Genomic DNA, 21,130 nt, shown 5'->3' with positions numbered 1-21,130 from the left:
GCATTGTGTGTCATTAACGCACCGCATTGTCTCAATTGTTTCAAAAGTTTTTCTTGTCTCCGGGTTCAGCCGCCTTCTTCCTCCGTTCTGTCGTGGTCGCTGTAAATCGGGATGGGGTAGTGGCTTGTCCTGGACCCGGCTTCCTCGCGCCTCGGTGACACTGATCACTGCACACCATTCAGATATGGGCAGCTGCGCGCGCTGCTCTGGGCTCTGCTTGTGGGAGGTGTCGGTGGGTGGGGCTGTGCTGCCTCCTAGCGAAGGTGCTTTGTTGTAACCTGAGATTTGGAAGTTGGTAACCATGGTCACAGGTACACACACGAGAGGGAGGCGCACAAGTTGTTCACACGAGAGCGACCCCCTGCACAGGTGAGACATATGCTCCCTGCTCGCAGAGTCGCAGCAGGAAGGCAGACAGACCGACGGACACCATGCATCGGTCCAGGGGCACCGTGGCCTGCCTCTTCCTCCTGCTCCCCTCTCTCGGCTTCGCCCAGACCAGTATCCCCCTCACCCGGCCGGCAACCTGCGACGCCTCGCAGTACTTTAACACGGCCACCCTGGGGTGCAGCAGCTGTGACGCTAACAGCATCAAGAGTGCTGATGGTGAGTGCTTGGGAAAGAGTGCGGGAGTGGGGGCGGAGGGGGCTTGGGTCAAGGTTACTGATGTAGGAAACCCGGAAACGAAGCTTTTTCTCGATTATTTGCTTTGCCTTTGCTTGGAAAAAGGCCGTATGTTTGGATCTGCTTGCAGAATGCCAAGTCTGATGAAACTCCAGATTTAAACACAATCGCCATAAAATGCAGTACTGTTGTAGATTCCCAACAGGGAATTGCGCCTGCTTCAGAGTCGCAGCCCTCTTCTGAAAGGAGCAACAGTGCAGAACATTCTCCGTTCAATGCTGATAAAGTGATTTATTCACAGCTTGTGTTTCTCCAGTGCTCCCTCTCACCAAGATTAGTGGCGGCTGGTGAAATTTGAAAGTGGTGTGGCATAAAAGTTTGGGATGACTTTTATGTAGTGCGCGACCTGGGCAAGCTTAATGGACAAACTTGAGGTGCAGCGATCCTCTTCCAGAAGAAAGAAATGGAAAACAGATCTGCACATATTCAGCCTCCTTGCTTTCCTCTTCAGCACCCTCTTTTCACTGTTCCCTGAATGCACTTGCTTGCATCTCCCTCACTTCACCACGTACAAACACAGCACTCACCAGGCGCGCAACGCCCATTGGGCTCTAAGAGCTTAACCCCCCCCCCCCCCCCCCCCCTTCCCCCCCTCATGTCTGTCAGCCTGGCTGAGACAGCTTCCCAGGCACAAACACACAACCGAAACTGAGTACTTCACAGGTCTTTAACCCCTTGCGTGCGGGGCGTATTCCCCGCCTGTGCTGACTCCGCCTTGCGCGGGCGGAGTCATGACGGAACGGTTCCGTCATCAGCACAGCTCAACCGACGCTGATGACGGAACCGTTCTGTCATCAGCATTGAAGGGGTTAAAAGACAATTTGCTTGTTAATGAGGCTTTGTTGTTTTTCACCCTTTCTTGGAGCCCCTGCATCTCCACTCTGCCTATGGCCGGAACAATTATCCCCCCCAATTTTTTTTTAGCCCCCCCCCCTCTGAAATTTGGCTTTAGTTGCGCCTCTGGCACTCACTCACTTTTAAGCGCTTTATTTTACTTTTACTTTTGCCCTGTAAATATTTTGCCGCCTGTGCAACCCCTTCACACACATTTTAACAAAATTGCAATTACAACTGGAATACATGACCATTGTTCTGTGTGCTCTGCAGAGAGGCCAACCCACTGACAGGCACTTTGATTTGGCGTCAGCGTTAAAGCTCTCAATCGAAGCCCCTCATAAACACCTGCACAGCTCAAAGTAGGCACTGAAAAAATTACAGAAAGAAACACAACATGATTAAATAGCTAACTCTGAGGGAGGCAAAATTAAGTAAAACTTGAAATAAGAGAGTAACTAAATAGTTGACATGCATTGCCTTAACGTTTTTAACACTTATTGTTCATAAATCAATCCATGTTTGTGGCATTAATGTTGTTAAGGGCACGAAGATTCGGTCAGTTTTAGTGTTATACAGAAGATAACTGTCTACTGTAAGCACATTTCTCGTCTTTGCCCTTGACTCAGATATTTGTATCAACTTGTGGAAGAGGTGTGGCGCAGGGGCCAGGGCGACTGACACCAGAACACGGGGGCTCACAGTTTGAGCCCCGACAGCAGGTCAGCCCAGCACCATGTGACTCTGGGCAGTAGCTCGCTGACGGCCCTCAGCGCCCTGATGCCCTTCGGGTAATTGTTTGCCCTTTACAAATTCTGGATTTCATTTTTTCTCAAGAGAACAAGAACACTGGCCTGCTCGTCTTTTGATTCCATTTCAGAGGGGACCAAATGCAGCTCCACTTCTAACAGAAGCCAGCAACATGCAGCCAGGGCCAAGGGTGTCACAGTGAGGGAGGTTAGCTTGCTTAGGGGGTCTCAGAACAAAATACATAATAAAAGATTAGCATTTAACACCATTACCGAGAACAAGGCACCAGATCACCCATGCTTGTATCCACTCCTACGTGTGACAAATGGGAAAACGTGGGATCTATGCCTGTGAATGACGAACAGCTGCTCTCACACAGGGAGGGAGACTCCAATGCCCCAGACCATGAAACTGACAGCATCACTGGCCTATAGAAAACACTCATTAACAATAAGACCTGATCATCAAAGGCACCTCCTATTGAGGAAAAATATAAGTGTACGAAGGGGGGTTTCGTAACTCTTTCTCCCATCAACAATCCTCACTTTAAACTGAGGTGATGTCCTCCCACTTTATTGCCTGATTTCTGATCCTGAACCCTTACAAATGACAGTCGCTGTCAATCCGCACCCCCATTTATGCAAAATGTGTGCCACTGATATTATCAACACAAGTCACATATACATGTGTATAAACCAAAAAATTATGAAGGACAAGATGGCACCTACGTGCACAAAACCAATGGAGCTGGCTGGTTGGTTCTCACCAGGTATGCCTACATTTCTCATCATTGGTAGCCATCTTGCCTCAAGAAAAGAAAATAGTGTCCAAAACAAATAGTGGTGAAAGAAAAGAAAGTGTAGTGTATTTATCACAAATACCACGAGTACAACCCACTGAGGTTAAGATTGAAATAAGATGCACGATTCCCAATGTCAGTTTTATTTTCAACTCGTGCACCTATTCAAATGAAAAACAATCTGCATGTGTGCAGACCACTTGATGATGGGCCGACATGTTTCATTGCCTATTCAATTTCTTGGCAATTTCGTCAGGGCAGTGAGGTCGTCAATCACCTTACTGGACACTTATAGTGTTATACACAATGATATGTGGAAGCCAAAGCTCCTCGTACCAGCTCTCCACTTGGTCACTTGAGGGATACTCCAACCGTGAGTCCCTCTTCTAGGCCCATACACCTACTGCTGTATGGAATCGCCTGCACGTCCGGGAGCACGTCCTCTCATAGCGAGAGAGGACGGAGTTATAAAACCCCCCCTTCCTCCACTTATATTTTTAGGTTTCGCCTGGGGCCGGAGCTCCTAGCTCCGCCCAGGAGAAATCTTATGTCCCTACAGTGTGGGGCTTAGTCCCGCCCTCTGTTCCATTGGCTAGCTCCATAAATGGAGGCTAGCAATTGGAACAGAGATCTGTCCGTCATGGCCGGACCAGATTCATGGGCGTTCCCGTGATTTTTTCCCTTTCCACCCACTTCTGACGTCATGTGGCTGTGGGCGTGTACTTTTTTTTTTTGTCCTGTGATGTTTTCGTCATTTTGGAAAAGCCTTTGGCCGAAGTGGTTGGCGAGTTTGAAGTTGTTATTTCCAATGCCCCGTTGTTGTCTTTTGTCCGAGCCTTTCCCACCCACCCTCCCGCTGTCCGAGACTTTCCCGCCCCCCCTCCCGCTGTCCGAGACTTTCCTGCCCCCCCTCCCGCTGTCCGAGCCTTTCCCGCCCCCCCTCCCGCTGTCCGAGCCTTTCCCGCCCCCCCTCCCGCTGTCCGAGCCTTTCCCGCCCCTCCCGCTGTCCGTGCCAGGGTCACACATGCTCGTCAGCTGGGCGGCCAGGATTAAGATGCAGAGCCCCAGATTCCACCGTCCATAATTTAGCAGCTACACGTTGTTCCACCCACCCTTTTAGTTTCATTTTAGGTTCAGTTCACGTTGTTACAGGGTGCGACGACCAGCAGTTTGTCGCGCAGTGTGTTGTATAGTTGTATGGATTTATTTTTTGACGTAGGTTAGGCCACATTTGTTCATAAATGTCACACGCATATAAGTTTCATGTTGGCGTGTTGTGCGTTTAGGTGTCACTTTTCACCTCGTCTCCGGTCATGTGTTCTCATTCAAACATTGTAGTTTTTGCCAAAGGGCAGCGGAGCAGGAAGGAAAGAAAGCAAGGGCGGATGAATGGTGAGGGGGGTAAGAAAACTCTGCAAACAAGTACCAAGTATTATGCCAGAACCACTCTGTTGATCAAGGACCCCGCCTGCGTCAGCTCCTATATCTCCCCCAGCGGCCGCGAGAGGAGGGGGCTGCTGATCCGGCTGCTCGATACACTCCCGGAGCTGCGGGGAGACGTGGGCTCTACCGGCCGTGCTTGTATTACAGTGCTTGTTTTTATTTCTTTTTGAAGCTCCTATTCTGGTATTTTCCAATGTGCAGCGGTCAGGCGCAGGCCAGCCCATGCCATCGCCAGAAGGCTTTTTTTTGACTGGAGGATGCGGGCCCTGCTGGATGACTGCGCCTCGGGGTCCTGCGAGGTCTGTGGTTGCTGAGTTTGTTGGGCTGAGCCGAAGAGCATGTCCCGTAAGTAGCCTGGCGTGCGTCCAAGAGGGTGGTTCGTGTTCCACCACGACCCATATTTAAGTTACAGGGTAAAGCACAGTGCAGCAATAGCATTGTACAAGTGATTAATCAGGGTCACACATGCTCGTCAGCTGGGCGGCCAGGATTAAGATGCAGAGCCCCAGAATCCACCGTCCATAATTTAGCAGCTACACGTTGTTCCACCCACCCTTTTAGTTTCATTTTAGGTTCAGTTCACGTTGTTACAGGGTGCGACGACCAGCAGTGTGTCGCGCAGTGTGTTGTATAGTTGTATGGATTTATTTTTTGACGTAGGTTAGGCCACATTTGTTCATAAATGTCACACGCATTTAAGTTTCATGTTGGCGTGTTGTGCGTTTAGGTGTCACTTTTCACCTCGTCTCCGGTCATGTGTTCTCATTCGAACATTGCAGTTTTTGCCAAAGGGCGGTGCCGGTGGCCTGAAGGTAGGGTCTCTGGGGGGCTGGTGGACCATGCTGGTCCGCATGCTCGGGTTTGCCCATTGGGTGCAGAGAGCCCCCTGTATTAAAACAGTTTGTTCAGATGGAACCACCTTGCACTGTTACACAGAGAAAGAAGGGTGTTCCTACAGTGGCCGTATCATTCAATTATGTGTGTACATCTCTAAGTAATCAAAAACAGTGACAGAAAGAGGTAAAGTATAAACAGAGTTCATTCAAAAAATATTTATTTTTCTTTTTTATAGATATAAATTCATATAAATACTGTTGTCAATCAGAAAAGTACATGTATTAATTGAGAAAATTCATAAAGGACACAAAAAAGTCATAAAAACAGCAGCAAACTAACAGGACCCCTGAAAAGCAATCATACACAGCAGCTCGCTCACGTGCTATCAATCATTCTACATTCACACCACATACACTGATGGAAAAGGAACTGGATTCCAAATAGCAAGGTGACAAAGCTAATGTAATCCAAGGGCACCAAGATGTAATTGTTGGCCCTGAGGTTCCGTGACAATTGTAAGTGGTGTTTTTGACTCGCACGAATATGGTCGAGTCTGGTATCTATGAACCGCAAATGACGAGTTTAGTAAGTGTGCGCAGTTTCGCTGTGCTAACTTATACCGTTCGTTTGTTAGGTGGGTTTTCATCTGTACCCACGGGTTCCATCTTAGATACGGCATCCATTTTGTCTCTTGCCCTCAAGTAGCCAGCGAACGGACGCTGTCCGCTTCGCGACCCTGGGACTCCCAAGATATTTGCGGAAGACACATGTTCTTTGTAAGTGTCTTTATGACGAGGGGGTTGCTGCTGTAAGGCAGATGGCGCCGCTCGAGGCTCATCTTGCCGCACGGACTTATTGTCTCAGCCGTGCATCTCATTAGGCACGTCCCTTTGATGCCTGTATCTCGTGTTTCCCGATACCTCCCCTTTTACACCCTTTCCGATCTCCCCACTGTCTCCGTCTTCCTCTGCACCTGTCTTCGTTCCTATTTCGATCTACTTTACTGCTGATTGGAATTTGCTAATGGTGGGAAGATGGGTTTTTACAGTTGGGAACCGCCAAATGTTTCCGCACTTATGTTCCGGACCTTGTGTGTTTCAAAGTGACCAAAGCGACCCCTTTGGGGGCTAATTGTGGGAACCGGGTTGTAAACTTTTGTGTATCATGTTATCCTATGGGTAAAAACTGTATAAAAGGAGCGATCCACAGAACCAATTTGAAGCAGTCTCCCCGAACTACACTCGATGTACTTCCTGTGACTTCTGTGTTCCCTGCAGCAAATAAACCTTGAATCTTTGACGCCGAAGGAAGTGTCCCGTGTCTCTGTGACTTGTACGCCGGAGCAGGTTACCCACGAAGGTTTCAGGTGTTGTGCCCTGGCACCGCTGGGTCCAAAAGAACCCAGTCCTTCAGTTGGCGCCCAACGTGGGGCTGCATCAGTGGTACCGGTCCAAGCCCGACGATCGTGAGGAACTTCGTGTGAAATCTCCGAGGGAAGGTGCACCCCGCTTCATCGATCCTGTTGTCGAAATAAGTGGCCCGAAGACTTTTCCCGCGAAGATTCCCGCCTCCTGACGGCTGCGACGGACTGCTGCCCTGACTGTAGACCTGTTTTGGCGCCTGGCGTAGACCTTGGTATAGCGAGACGATTGACGGGCCTTCCTGGTGACGCCATCGATCTTTGAGTTAAGTATTTGTGGGTCGCTCCCAGAGTTCTTGGTTGTTGGACACTTTAGCGAGTGTTTTTGTTGTGAACGCTGTGTGAGTGTTTTTGTCGGTGACACTTTGCTAGCGTATTTTGTTGTTGTATTGTTTGACGACTGCAGCCGCCAAAAACCGAGGGTTTTGTTCTTTGCTGGGACTTGGTAAATCCCGTAACCCTTGAAGTTTGTGAAACTCGGCTAGTGTGCAAGATGCCTGGTCGCAGTACTTTGTTCAGCTGTTTTAGACCTTGTGGTGCGGATTCCCTGCTGGAGGACTCATGTCCGATACCTCCGGTTGGAACTCCTACTTATGACTTATATAGCAAACATGGGCTAGGCCCGATTGCTTTTAACGATTATTGGGTTAAATATACAAAGAAAGACGGCGATCTTCGTTGGCCACCTCACGGTAGCTTCGAGACGTCGATCTTATATAATTTGGAAATAAAATTGTTCGAACGTAAATCAAGGCCGGCCATGTTTGATGCCTTTCGGTTGTGGCGCAAAGAAGCCCGACAGAAAGAAATCAGACAAAATAAGCGTAGTCAGCGAGATAATGTTGCTACCATAGTGAAGAAAGCTGAGCAGTTCCAGCGTGATAAGGAGGATAAGGATAAGGAAGTATTTGAGAGGCTACAGCGTATGACTATAGACAAGTGTTATCCTGCTCTGCCTACGGAGTCGGATAAGAAGGAAGAGGCAGTTGAGGATCCTTTAATGTCCTATCTTATGAAGTCGCCACCTCCGTACGTACATGGTACCGCAGCTCCTGTGGTCCCTGCCGTACCTGTTCTTCCACCTATTGTTCCTCCGCCTGTTCCTCAACCTGCACCCGCTCTTCCGACTGTTCCTGCTCCTTTGTCTGTTTCTATTCCTACTGCTCCTCCGCTTCCACATACTCCTGCTCCCGCTACTGCTCCTGTGTTGTTAACCCCTGTTGTTGCTACTGTCTCTACTCCTTCTCTTGTTAGTCCTGTGTCTTATTCTTCTCCCTCTACTCGTAGTCGTAATTCTCCTATTGCAGCAAGTTTCTTTCAGTCGCTCGGACCTGTTCGTGTGTCTGCTGGTTCCGATGGTCCTCAGAGACGTAGTCAGCTTCCTGGTAACAGAGAACGTGTTGCGCTATATAATATGGCGATGGGTTGGATGGTAAACCCTCTTAGAAATCCACCCCGTGTTGTCCTCGACACGTTTAGTCAATTCAACATACCAACTCAGAGATATGTGTTTGACGAAATGTGCAAGTTCCTACATGATCAGATAGCGGCCGATGCGCCTGACGAGGTGCTGACCGCCCTGTCTGAACTTCGGCTTCAGTTCGCAACTGGACTGATAGTGGATACTAATGTCCGACGGGCTATCGAGCGGTTGCTTTCTCTTCGTCCCGCTCCTATTCCTCATGCACTGTTTGTTGAGGATATTGAAAAACAAGACGAGTCTGGCCAATATCCTATGCGTGAAGTTCCGCCGGTTTGGATACCAGCTGATCCTAATGCTCAACCTAACCCGGTATTGGCACATTTTGAGAGAGTGTGGATACACCTCCCATGGAAACGATCGGAAGTGCTTCAGGTGAAACAATCTTTGCCCGATCCTCGTAAAAATCCTACTGGGTATTATAAGGAATTATCGCAGCTCGTAGATGCTACGGTAATGAATCTTGCCGATATCGATATGTTGTTTGGCAACGTCGTACCGCAACCGGTATGGGCTAAGATTCGTCACCAAGATCACGCAAATGAATTAGGTGGTGATTGGGCTGCCATTACAGCGGCAGACGCTGGACAAGTGGCTGCTACTAAACCCGATCAATTGATTACTGCTCTTCCTCAGCGGATAATAACGTTAATGAAGACGCTTATGCCAGCTATGAGAGTAAATTGGGACAAACTGTCAGCTTGTAAGCAAAAGAAAGATGAGAGTGTTTCCGACTTCTTTACGAGGTTCGAAGAAGCATTCATTGATCATAGTGGACAGGATATGGGTACTGAGGGTGGACAGAGGTTGTTTGTGGATAAATTCGTGTCGAACTTGTTGCCTGATCTAAGCAATAAATTAAAGAATTCAGAGAGTGCATGGGCCGTTTCTACCTCAGCTCAGATATTGGCTACGGCACAATATTACGAGAATAGGGAGAAAGAGGAAAATGACCGTGCTGATAAAAAGACGAAAGAGCTAAAAACTAAAGTGTTGTTACAACAAGCGTATCCGCCACATTCTAATCAGAGTGCGCCTCAGCAGAATAGATCACAGTCGCAATCGAATCGATCGCAGCCGCGTAATGATTCCTCTTTCCAAAGATCTTCGTTAGGGTACAATCAATGTGCTTATTGTAGACAGGAAGGACACATTAAATTCAATTGCCCTGCTTTAAATGAACGTAATAGTGGTAATTCGTCTAAAGGAGGACGTGGTGGTTCACAGCACGCATCACGTGGTAGAGGTCGTGGTGCTCAGAACGATCGCCTTGACAATTCATCAAACTCTAATAATTGTTTCGATCAACGTGGATCGTCGCAAGGGCGATCTGCACAGTACAATGTAGACGATTATTACGTCGATCAGGGAACTGACGACAGTAATTACTAGGACAGCCAAAGACAAGGAGAGGGAGTGGTATCAGTTCCGGTTGATCAGAGAGGGCCTTACGTCGCAGTTGCTACATCGGGCGTCGTTGAGCCTTTTCTGTTGGACACTGGTGCAGCGAAAAGTTCTATCATGCATTCGAAACTCCCTGGCGCACCTTTGTCTGGCTTAACAAATGTTTCCGTTGGATTCTCTGGCGCCCCCGTTAGCAATCCAGTTTCGCGCCCTTTGCCCCTTCAAATTGGGCCTCGTGAGCTCCAAGCTCCGTTGATTTTGACTACTGGTTGTGGCGAAAATCTTTTGGGTCTGGATTTGCTTAAACGTTTGTATGCAACTTTGTATTGTTCTCCTGCGGGTGTAAAGCTTACGTTAGGAGAGAGGGTAGTCTCTCCCATGTATTTGTCCCTCGATAAGCTTCCACCGGAATTGAGTTCTCTTCCTGCGTCTTTGTGGGCGACGGGTCCAAATGATGTGGGCCTACTTGATATCTCCCCTTATGTTGTTCAGTTGAAATCTAATGTGCGATTGCCACGTATTCCCCAATACCGTATCTCCCTTGATGGTGAACGAGCATTGTTAGCGATCATCTATGACTTGATCGAGAAAGATGTTATTGAGGAGACTCGGGGAAACGTGTGCAATAGCCCTGTACTGCCCATTCTAAAACGTACAGATCCTACAAAACCGCCTGTTTATCGTTTTGTTATCGATTTACGGGAGGTAAATAAAATTGTGGTTCCTCAATTTCCTGTCGTGCCTGACATCACGGCGCTACTGACTCTGATTCCAGCTACTGCTTCATGGTTTTCGGTGATTGATTTGAAAAATGCATTTTTCAGCATCCCGATTGCCGAAGAGAGCAGGGACCTTTTCGGTTTCTCTCTCGGTGGACGTAGCTTCCGGTTCAAACGCGCTCCTCAGGGCTACTGTGAAAGTCCATCAATTTACAGTCAAGCCTTGAAGGGTCAACTGGATGCGTTTCGGTTGCCGGTTGGTGCGGCTTTAATCCAATACGTCGATGACTTATTGGTGGCTGCCGATACTCAGGACATTTGCAAAATTGCTACTGTGTCGTTGCTGCAACATCTCTGTGAGTTGAATCACAAGGTGTCACCTTCTAAACTCCAATATTGTTGTCAAGAAGTAACCTATCTAGGTCACTTATTGTCAAAGGAGGGAAGGAGATTGACCCCAGAGAGAATTGCAGCGATTGCGCGAATGGCTGTGCCAAACACCCAAAGAGATGTGCGTGCCTTTCTAGGTATCACGTCGTACTGCAGGCAATGGATTCCTAATTTTTCATTGCTAGCGAAACCATTGGTGGCTCTTACGTGCAAGGATGTTTCAACTCCTTTACCATGGACGGAAGAATGTCAGAAAAGTTTTTCTGAACTGCGTGATTCATTGTGTTCGGCCCCTGTGTTAGGTACCCCTGATTACAGCAAGCCGTTCACGTTATATGTTCACGAGAGGGAAGGTTGTGCTTTGAGTGTTCTAACGCAACCTTTTGGTGGTAAGCAACGTCCATGTGCATATTTTTCCTCGACCTTAGACCCAGTAGCTAGGGCATTGCCGAGTTGTTTGAGAGCAACTGCGGCAGCTGCGGTCTCCATCCGACAATCAGCAGGATTGGTCATGGATAATATGCTCACGGTGATGGTTCCGCATGCAGTCGATACTCTTTTGAATCGAACGAAAACTCAGCACTTGACGAGTGCGAGGTTGTCTGGGTACGAATTGACGCTCTTGGCAAGCCATATTCAGATAAAACGTTGTAATGTCCTAAATCCGGCAACTTTGTTACCAATTAGTGCAGAGTCAGATGAAGTAGCAGAACATGACTGTTACTTGCGGACAGAAGAGGAAACAAAAGGTCGAGTGGACCTTAAAAACACCCCATTGGAAGACCCGGATGGCACTCTGTATGTGGATGGGTCATGTTTTAAGTTGCCGAATGGCGATGTGACTACTGCCTATGCTGTTGTAACGTTGAACACTGTTGTTGAGACTGCAAGATTGAATCAGAATTCTGCCCAAGCTGCAGAGCTGATTGCTCTCACTAGAGCATGTGTGTTAGCAAAAGGGAAACGTGTGAATGTGTACACCGATAGCCAGTACGCTTTCGGTGTAGCGCATAGTTTTGGACGATTGTGGCGAGAGCGTGGTTTCTTGACGTCGCATGGTACGAAGATACAGCATGGCCAGCTTGTGAACGACCTTTTGGATGCATTGACTTTGCCTAAGCAAGTTGCAATTGTTAAGTGTAGTGCGCATCGTAAAGTGACGGATGATGTTGGTCGTGGTAACGCGTTTGCAGATGAGATTGCTAAGGAGACTGCCCGGAACCTTAGCGCTCGAATGTATGTGACGAGTTTGGTTAGGTGGCCTACAGAATCAAGTATGTGTGAAGATACCATAGAGAGCGTGAAAGCAATTCAGAATGAGGCCACCGAGACTGAAAAGACGAAGTGGAAAGAAAGTACGGGAAAGTTGGATGCGAATGGTTGCTGGATTGATTTGTCGGATCAGAAAAGATGGATGTTGCCTGATGCGTATGTGCTGGCCGTTGTGACAATGGCACATGGGTTAGCACATATTAGCGCGAAATGTATTTGCAAGTTGCTGGCTGCTGTGTGGAAGAATGATGGCATTACAAAATGTGCTGAACGTCTGGTGAAGAATTGTATGGTGTGTATAATGTACAATCCTGGCAAAGGAACCCCAACTCCCCCTGGCAGTTTTGCTCCTCCTTCGTATCCCTTTGAGGTGATTCAATTGGACTTCATCCATATGGAGCGATGCAATAACCTGAAATACGTTTTAGTTGTGGTTTGCGCATTCTCTCGATGGATCGAGGCCTATCCTCTCAAAGACAATACTGCTTTGTCTACTGCGAAAATCCTACTGAAGGAATATTTTCCTCGGTATGGAATGCCTAGAGTCGTGTGGTCAGATAACGGAAGTGAGTTTGTTGGAGGTGTGATGAAGAGTGTGTGTAAGGGCCTTGGAATTAATCAAAAATTCCATAGCGCCAATCATCCCCAGTCAGCTGGATTGGTTGAGGGGTACAATGGCACCCTTAAACTAAAGCTAGCGAAGATTCAGGCTACGACTGGACTTTCGTGGCCTGATGCTTTGCCTCTAGCACTACTGTCGACTAGGGCGACTGTACACTCCCGAATAGGGCTTAGTCCCTATGAAATAGTGTTCGGCCGTCCTGCGAATGTGTGGGGGGTTCCTAGGCCAGGAATATTCTCTGATCTTGAGTATCCGATGTTGATTGACTACTTACATGACTTGACTGCTAAACTGAGGTTAATTCACCAACAGGTTTACGACGCCTTGCCGACGCAGACGGAGGGTCCAGGCCACCAGCTCCAGCCCGGGGACTGGGTGGTTACTCGCAACTTTTCACGCAAGACCAATCTGGACCCCCGATTTACCGGACCTTACCAGGTACTCCTGGCCACGAGGACTGCCGTTCGTCTTGAGGGGCGGAAAAATTGGGTACATGCTACCCATTGTAAGCGAGTCCCTATTCCTTTGCCGGCAGACCCGTGGGTAAGGAAAGGCATTGCGTCAACAGAAACAGAAACATTGCCGGCGTTTGTACCTTTTAGCGACGCACAGCTTGTTGGAGAACCCTCAGCGCAGCAGAGAGCCACTGTTGAACACTTGTCAGCAAAAGACTCAAGACCAGATCAACCAACTGATCAGCAGGACGCTGTCTCTTCAACGGATCCTTTGTTCGACGAGCAGACACGTCCCGGGAAACATCGATATTCTTTGCGATCTCACACTAAGGACAAATAAAATTTTTCTTGCTTTGCTGAAATTGACAACTACAATATCTTCGTTTCCCATGATCAATTTTGAACATTCGTATCATTGAAATTTTTTTTGTACATATATCAAGCTTCTTCCTTGTATCTTTTTACTTCCACAGCTGAGAGACATTGTGCTTATATATATACATATTGTGTATTGAGGGCCGTAGGGCCGCGCGCGTACTTCCTTCTGGACAGTAGGTCTTGACGCTAGGTTAAAGGCCGTCGGTTCCTAGGAACTCCTGGGGATTGACTATTGCTGCACAGAACGAAGTGCGTCAAGAAACGTTGCGGACGGTCGTAGGGAATGGCATTCTCGAAGCTGAATGATTTGGAAGGAGCTCAGGCGCATAGATTCAAGCTGCAGCAACTTAGTCGTACTAAATGTTTCATATTTCAACTGTTTGTATTGTTTTTGACTGCTTCTGCATTATTGGCGGGTGGGGTGTATTACACTATGTCTTACTTCTTACCTGCTACACCTACTCCCACTTCTCACCCTAATCTTACCACTACTGCTTCTCCCCATTCCTTTCACATGTTACCGGAACACGAGCAGGCTAGACGTGTAGAATTCCGCAACAATTCCTTTATTCAGCTCCTCCATCAGCATCAGTTAGTGGTTAACACTACTAATTGTTGGGTGTGTGGGCTGATGCCACATACTACGGATAAGGGAATTCCATATCTGGTGTTACCGTATAGTTCCCAAGGGTCAGCTCGAGCATTTCAAACAATGTTTCGAAGCGCACTAGGTTTCCACCCCATTCAAGAACAACGTTCCCCCTACTCTGGTCCTACCTCGTATCAGAAATCTTTATCGATGGCAATAGAGGATATGGAGGATGAGATCCATGATCCTTTTCTTATCCCTGAAGAAGAGGTACAAGCCTATAAGGTCCTAAGTAGAGGTGAATATAGTGTGTTCACTAGTGAAAAGCAGCTTAAAAGCTCGCCTCCAATATGGGTCGTACCCCACACTGGTAATCTTTGTCTTATGGGTCGTGGTTCGCAAGCCCTACTTGGAGCAAGTGCTTGCACTGAAAGTTACCTTCTGCCAATGTTCTCGTCCCCTGTGTTTCTGGCTGCCAAGGGTACATACTTTATCTGTTATGATCGTGCATACACATGGTTGCCCGCAGACTTCATGGGCTCATGTTTTATTGCAAATCTGTTGCCTCCGACGTTCACTGTAGATGCCGATTATCACAAGACTAGAATTGTACGAGGCGTAATTAGCGAAGAGGATACTGCCGGTCAAGAGGCAGGAGACTTTTTCAAGGGTTTCCTCCCGTTTTGGGGACCTATGGTTAATAGTAGGAACCTGAGACAGTTGACTCGAGTGGTAGAATCGACAGCTAATATTACTGCCAGTGCCCTTGGTAATATCACCACAGAACTTCAGGCGGAGAGACTTATGACGTTACAAAACCGTATGGTTTTAGATGTCATTTTAGCAGATCGCGGTGGGGTATGTAAGGTGATCCATTCGAGCTGCTGCATTTTCATCCCAGATAATGCTCCTACTGTCTATCAAGCCATCTCGAAGTTGCATAAGATCTCCGAATCCATACACGTGGATGTAGGGGATTGGACGCTACTTGGATGGTTTTGGGGCCTGATGTCGACTTGGGGTTGGAAGATTCTGATGATCATCGGGGTTGTGGTAGTGTTCCTGTTCACGTGTTGCCTTTGCGTGCAGTGTGGTCCTGCCTTATGTGGCCTCTGTGCTACAACGTGTATGAGACAACCATCTGTTACCAAGGGGACTCGGTTGGACAGAGCTATGCTACAACAACATCTTGATGGTCTGATGAATATCGAATATGATTCCGACTAGTGCTTGCCTACATGAGGGCAAAAGGAGCGTCTGAGGTTCCGTGACAATTGTAAGTGGTGTTTTTGACTCGCACGAATATGGTCGAGTCTGGTATCTATGAACCGCAAATGACGAGTTTAGTAAGTGTGCGCAGTTTCGCTGTGCTAACTTATACCGTTCGTTTGTTAGGTGGGTTTTCATCTGTACCCACGGGTTCCATCTTAGATACGGCATCCATTTTGTCTCTTGCCCTCAAGTAGCCAGCGAACGGACGCTGTCCGCTTCGCGACCCTGGGACTCCCAAGATATTTGCGGAAGACACATGTTCTTTGTAAGTGTCTTTATGACGAGGGGGTTGCTGCTGTAAGGCAGATGGCGCCGCTCGAGGCTCATCTTGCCGCACGGACTTATTGTCTCAGCCGTGCATCTCATTAGGCACGTCCCTTTGATGCCTGTATCTCGTGTTTCCCGATACCTCCCCTTTTACACCCTTTCCGATCTCCCCACTGTCTCCGTCTTCCTCTGCACCTGTCTTCGTTCCTATTTCGATCTACTTTACTGCTGATTGGAATTTGCTAATGGTGGGAAGATGGGTTTTTACAGTTGGGAACCGCCAAATGTTTCCGCACTTATGTTCCGGACCTTGTGTGTTTCAAAGTGACCAAAGCGACCCCTTTGGGGGCTAATTGTGGAAACCGGGTTGTAAACTTTTGTGTATCATGTTATCCTATGGGTAAAAACTGTATAAAAGGAGCGATCCACAGAACCAATTTGAAGCAGTCTCCCCGAACTACACTCGATGTACTTCCTGTGACTTCTGTGTTCCCTGCAGCAAATAAACCTTGAATCTTTGACGCCGAAGGAAGTGTCCCGTGTCTCTGTGACTTGTACGCCGGAGCAGGTTACCCACGAAGGTTTCAGGTGTTGTGCCCTGGCACCGCTGGGTCCAAAAGAACCCAGTCCTTCAGCCCTTGTGGCGGGTCTACGCGCGTTTCGGTGGATCAAGCCACCTTCATCAGGACCTTGTTCATCAAATTGTGCAGGTATCAGGGGATCAGACAAAAAGGGAGAGTAGCCTAAAAAAGAAGACAAATCTGTCACTGTCACATACGCAAAAAAGAGAATTTTTTTTTACAAAAGAACATTAATGCATTCACTGTTGGGTTGGAACCCAGGGTTCATCACTATGACTAGAGTGAAAGAATCTACATTTTAGAGTAGCAAGCATGGGGAAGGGGTATCTAGTCATGTGGGGACACATTGCTGGCGGCAGGTGACTGGTCACTCTAAGAGTAAATTTAAGAGAGACCGAGTATACAATGAAGTTCCTATTTTACACTTAATCTTATCACAAACGATTCTATGTACAAAAGGCATATCCTTTCAAGTAAAAATACTTACAATGTGATAGGACACCTATCACTAAGACGTGTTCTGTTTGAAGATTTAGAGGTAAAGTCACATCAAGTGCACCGCATCTGCGAGGAAACCAAGGGAGGCTATCAGGAAGGTTGTGAACAAAAGACTGAATGGGACTCATATTACCCCTGGTTAATAGGCTTACCCATCACGCCAAGTCGAATGTAGTATGTGACCCTCAGAGCTTCATCTTAATGGTTTAGATGCTGTATTCCATGTAGATAGCTACAAGAGAAATGTACAATACCCCCATGTCACGATAGTTATAGAAGTGATGACAGTTAGTACTATGAGTCTGCCGGGCCCCCTTTGTTTAATACTAAGGGTAACATACCGAGACGTACGTGTTGTTTCCGTTTCGGTAGAAATTCCGAAGAAATGCCTTTGTTTCATATAATCAAGGGGAGGGTCTCAGGTTACGGCAGTCCACGTAGAAGTTTGACTCCTGTTACTTCCCAGTCTCTAATAACTCAAAGAGATACCGACAAGTCTAGTAAGGGACACCATAAGCATTGTCGAGGTGTCAAAGACGTGAAAAACCAGTAAAACTAGATGGGGACTTACATTTATCAGTGGTGATAGTATATACTTTGAGTAGATATTCTGTAGATGAATTGACGCTATCCAGCAACCGTGACCCTGCAAGACGAGAATAATATACATATAATGTAATCTACGGGCATATAGGCGTGTCCAAAAAGAATTTTTATAATAACACGCACTGGGTGCCGGACTAGCACTTCGATATGTAATTTGTAAAGAAATTCCACCTTAATCACGACCTTTCCGACGTGGTTCATTTTTATCTCACACCTTGAGATACCGTATTTTGAGTCAAGTTAGCCTGGCTTTACTAGCCCACTTCGCTCGATACTAACAAGATGGCCGCCACCATGCAGTCCTATGTCCATGACCATGTAGTGATACTCTCGCGGACTTCGTTCTTCTCCCACGATACTTTAACTAGGTCAGGAGAGTATAAGATACGGTGGGCCCCAGCAATCTCCCACTGAGGGTCTCAGGAATGCGGAGGGACTTTGTCGCATTACACCGGACACTAAGGTAAATACAGCGGATACGCATCTTAGTCAGAGGAGCACAGATCAGTTGCACTCTGAGATTTAAAGGTAGAATTCTTCCTACGCGTGCGCACTGACTTTGAATTTGCACATCGGGCTTAACCCGTGGGTCTTCCGCGGTGTTTACACTCGGACGTTAATGGGTTTTGGGACCGCACTAGTTTGGGGCTTTTGAACACCCACTCTAAGCATACATCTCTGGACAATTCTGAGTATGTATTTATCACCCTTGCCGGCATGCCCTTCCCAGTGCGTGTTATTATAAAAATTCTTTTTGGACACGCCTATATGCCCGTAGATTACATTATATGTATATTATTCTCGTCTTGCAGGGTCACGGTTGCTGGATGGCGTCAATTCATCTACAGAATATCTACTCAAAGTATATACTATCACCACTGATAAATGTAAGTCCCCATCTAGTTTTACTGGTTTTTCACGTCTTTGACACCTTGACAATGCTTATGGTGTCCCTTACTAGACTTGTCGGTATCTCTTTGTGTTATTAGAGACTGGGAAGTAACAGGAGTCAAACTTCTACGTGGACTGCCGTAACCTGAGACCCTCCCCTTGATTATATGAAACAAAGGCATTTCTTCGGAATTTCTACCGAAACGGAAACAACACGTACGTCTCGGTATGTTACCCTTAGTATTAAACAAAGGGGGCCCGGCAGACTCAAAGTACTAACTGTCATCACTTCTATAACTATCGTGACATGGGGGTATTGTACATTTCTCTTGTAGCTATCTACATGGAATACAGCATCTAAACCATTAAGATGAAGCTCTGAGGGTCACATACTACATTCGACTTGGCGTGATGGGTAAGCCTATTAACCAGGGGTAATATATGAGTCCCATTCAGTCTTTTGTTCACAACCTTCCTGATAGCCTCCCTTGGTTTCCTCGCAGATGCGGTGCACTTGATGTGACTTTACCTCTAAATCTTCAAACAGAACACGTCTTAGTGATAGGTGTCCTATCACATTGTAAGTATTTTTACTTGAAAGGATATGCCTTTTGTACATAGAATCGTTTGTGATAAGATTAAGTGTAAAATAGGAACTTCATTGTATACTCGGTCTCTCTTAAATTTACTCTTAGAGTGACCAGTCACCTGCCGCCAGCAATGTGTCCCCACATGACTAGATACCCCTTCCCCATGCTTGCTACTCTAAAATGTAGATTCTTTCACTCTAGTCATATTGATGAACCATGGGTTCCAACCCAACAGTGAATGCATTAATGTTCTTTTGTAAAATAAATTTCTCTTTTTTGCGTATGTGACAGTGACAGATTTGTCTTCTTTTTTAGGCTACTCTCCCTTTTTGTCTGATCCCCTGATACCTGCACAATTTGATGAACAAGGTCCTGATGAAGGTGGCTTGATCCACCGAAACGCGCGTAGACCCGCCACAAGGGCCAACAATTACATCTTGGTGCCCTTGGATTACATTAACTTTGTCACCTTGCTATTTGGAATCCAGTTCCTTTTCCATCAGTGTATGTGGTGTGAATGTAGAACGATTGATAGCACGTGAGCGAGCTGCTGTGTATGATTGCTTTTCAGGGGTCCTGTTAGTTTGCTGCTGTTTTTATGACTTTTTTGTGTCCTTTATGAATTTTCTCAATTAATACATGTACTTTTCTGATTGACAACAGTATTTATATGAATTTATATCTATAAAAAAGAAAAATAAATATTTTTTGAATGAACTCTGTTTATACTTTACCTCTTTTTGTCACTGTTTTTGATTACTTAGAGATGTACACACATAATTGAATGATACGGCCACTGTAGGAACACCCTTCTTTCTCTGTGTATTCTTGCTCCCCTCCGTTCCAGGGCCATAATTTAAATATTTGAGGGGGTCCCATTGTTCATGTTTCACCACCTTGCACTGTTGTCTGTGATGTGTAGTTTTAAGCAGAGAAAAATATTGTTCATTAATTAACCTCCAATGCTGTGTTTTTTTTATTCTGTTAATTTGCAAAAAATGTACCTAAAATATCCCAAAATGACTGTAGCTGTTTGTAGGGCGACATAATATTTATCCCTGCACCAGTCCTAGCCTGCCCGGGGAAGGTTTGGTGGTAGCTGCCAGCAGTATCAACTCTGTGCATTGCATTTCCCACAAAGATGGCCAATATGGGATGATTTAGAGAAAGAGTGGGGACCCAATATACCCTAGCAGCACAATGCTGCATTTCGGCAAGCTGGAGTTGTTCCAAATCACGAAGAAACGATCAAGCCATTTATGCTTTGACGTTAAGCCTCATCTAAATTTCACCCACATTACAAACGGCATCGACCAGAGCTTTGCTACAATTCATCTAAAACCTGTTCATTTGAAGAGACAGAATAGGACTAATTCAGCAGCGGCAAGCTTTGCTACAATTCATCTAAAACCTGTTCATTTGAAGAGACCGATATTAATTTCTCCTTTTCGTCAAAATTCAGGATTCGTATACCTGTTTAACTGAAGTCACAGGTTTCAGTCCATTAATAGACCATTTTGAAGGTTCAGTAAACTTCTTGTCCTGAAGATAATGGCAATGTAAATGACAATGCCATTTATTTATCTGTTTTCAAAACCAACACATAAATACAAAATTTGTCATTTACAATGCCAGTAGCTCCAACTTTTCCAAAGGCGAAACCATTGCATTGTAAATGCTTGTTCCTCAATAGGGGGTGCCTTTGATGATCAGGCCTTATTGTTGTTATTGCATGTTTGAGTGGAGAGTGTCCTGATCATTCCTTTTCCATCTGAAGCTCCTTGTTGTGCAAAAACAGTAGAAAATACTGCTGTAGACCACAATGGCAACAAATAATTATGAAGGGCTTTAGAACAGTAAGCCCTGCTTTGTTTGCCACAGTTAAAAAAGTTGATTTACTTCCTTGCTTCCGTCTCCTGATTCAGAGCAAGGCAGGGCGACCAGCCTGGGACAAACAGCCCAGACTTGAATACGTGGATTTGTTTAGTGATACAATTGTATCTCTATATAAATCGATCTATTTAATATTTGAAAAGGAATGTGAAGGAAATAATTTCAGAAGGGCACAGCTCCAGAATCCTTATGGAAAATCTGCCCCCCTCTCCTCCTACCTGTAACTGTTTCCATTCCTCAGTAACGTTTTACCAGCCCCACCTCCATGCTAAATGAGTGTCTTACGTCTTTTACGACCCTCTTAAACTTACCAGCCCCCCTTACCTCCCCTACTCTCTACTGTCTTTTTTTCCCTGCCTTAATCTTTCAGTCATCGTTATTCATTACCACCAGGATAAAAACTTGTTCAGTAAAACTGGAGGGGTATGAGTCTCAGATTTCCCAACAATCACGATG

At 46.4% G+C, this 21,130-nt stretch overlaps 1 protein-coding gene across 4 annotated transcripts in view; it reads left to right on the top strand.

The window, feature by feature from the left end:
- Positions 1–282: 282 nt before the first annotated feature.
- LOC147677997 (meckelin-like) overlaps positions 283–21,130 on the top strand; it is a 275,453-nt gene continuing 254,605 nt past the window's right edge. For 3 of the 4 annotated variants that reach the window (XR_015302475.1, XR_015302474.1, XM_086945879.1), the window contains exon 1: positions 324–606. Coding sequence is in view for 2 of the 4 variants with exons in the window: in XM_086945879.1 (XP_086802005.1) it covers positions 432–606 (175 nt within the window). In the remaining 2 variants the exon portion in view is untranslated. Of the gene's footprint in view, positions 607–21,130 lie in introns of all 4 variants that reach the window. The other variant, XM_086945878.1, reaches the window with a different exon arrangement.

This window comes from Lissotriton vulgaris, chromosome 12, assembly GCF_964263255.1.
Source record: "Lissotriton vulgaris chromosome 12, aLisVul1.2, whole genome shotgun sequence".
In the NCBI taxonomy this organism is placed as follows: Eukaryota; Metazoa; Chordata; class Amphibia; order Caudata; family Salamandridae; genus Lissotriton; species Lissotriton vulgaris.
The sequence above is the reverse complement of the archived record's forward strand: the minus strand, read 5'-3'. Positions and strand labels throughout refer to the sequence as shown.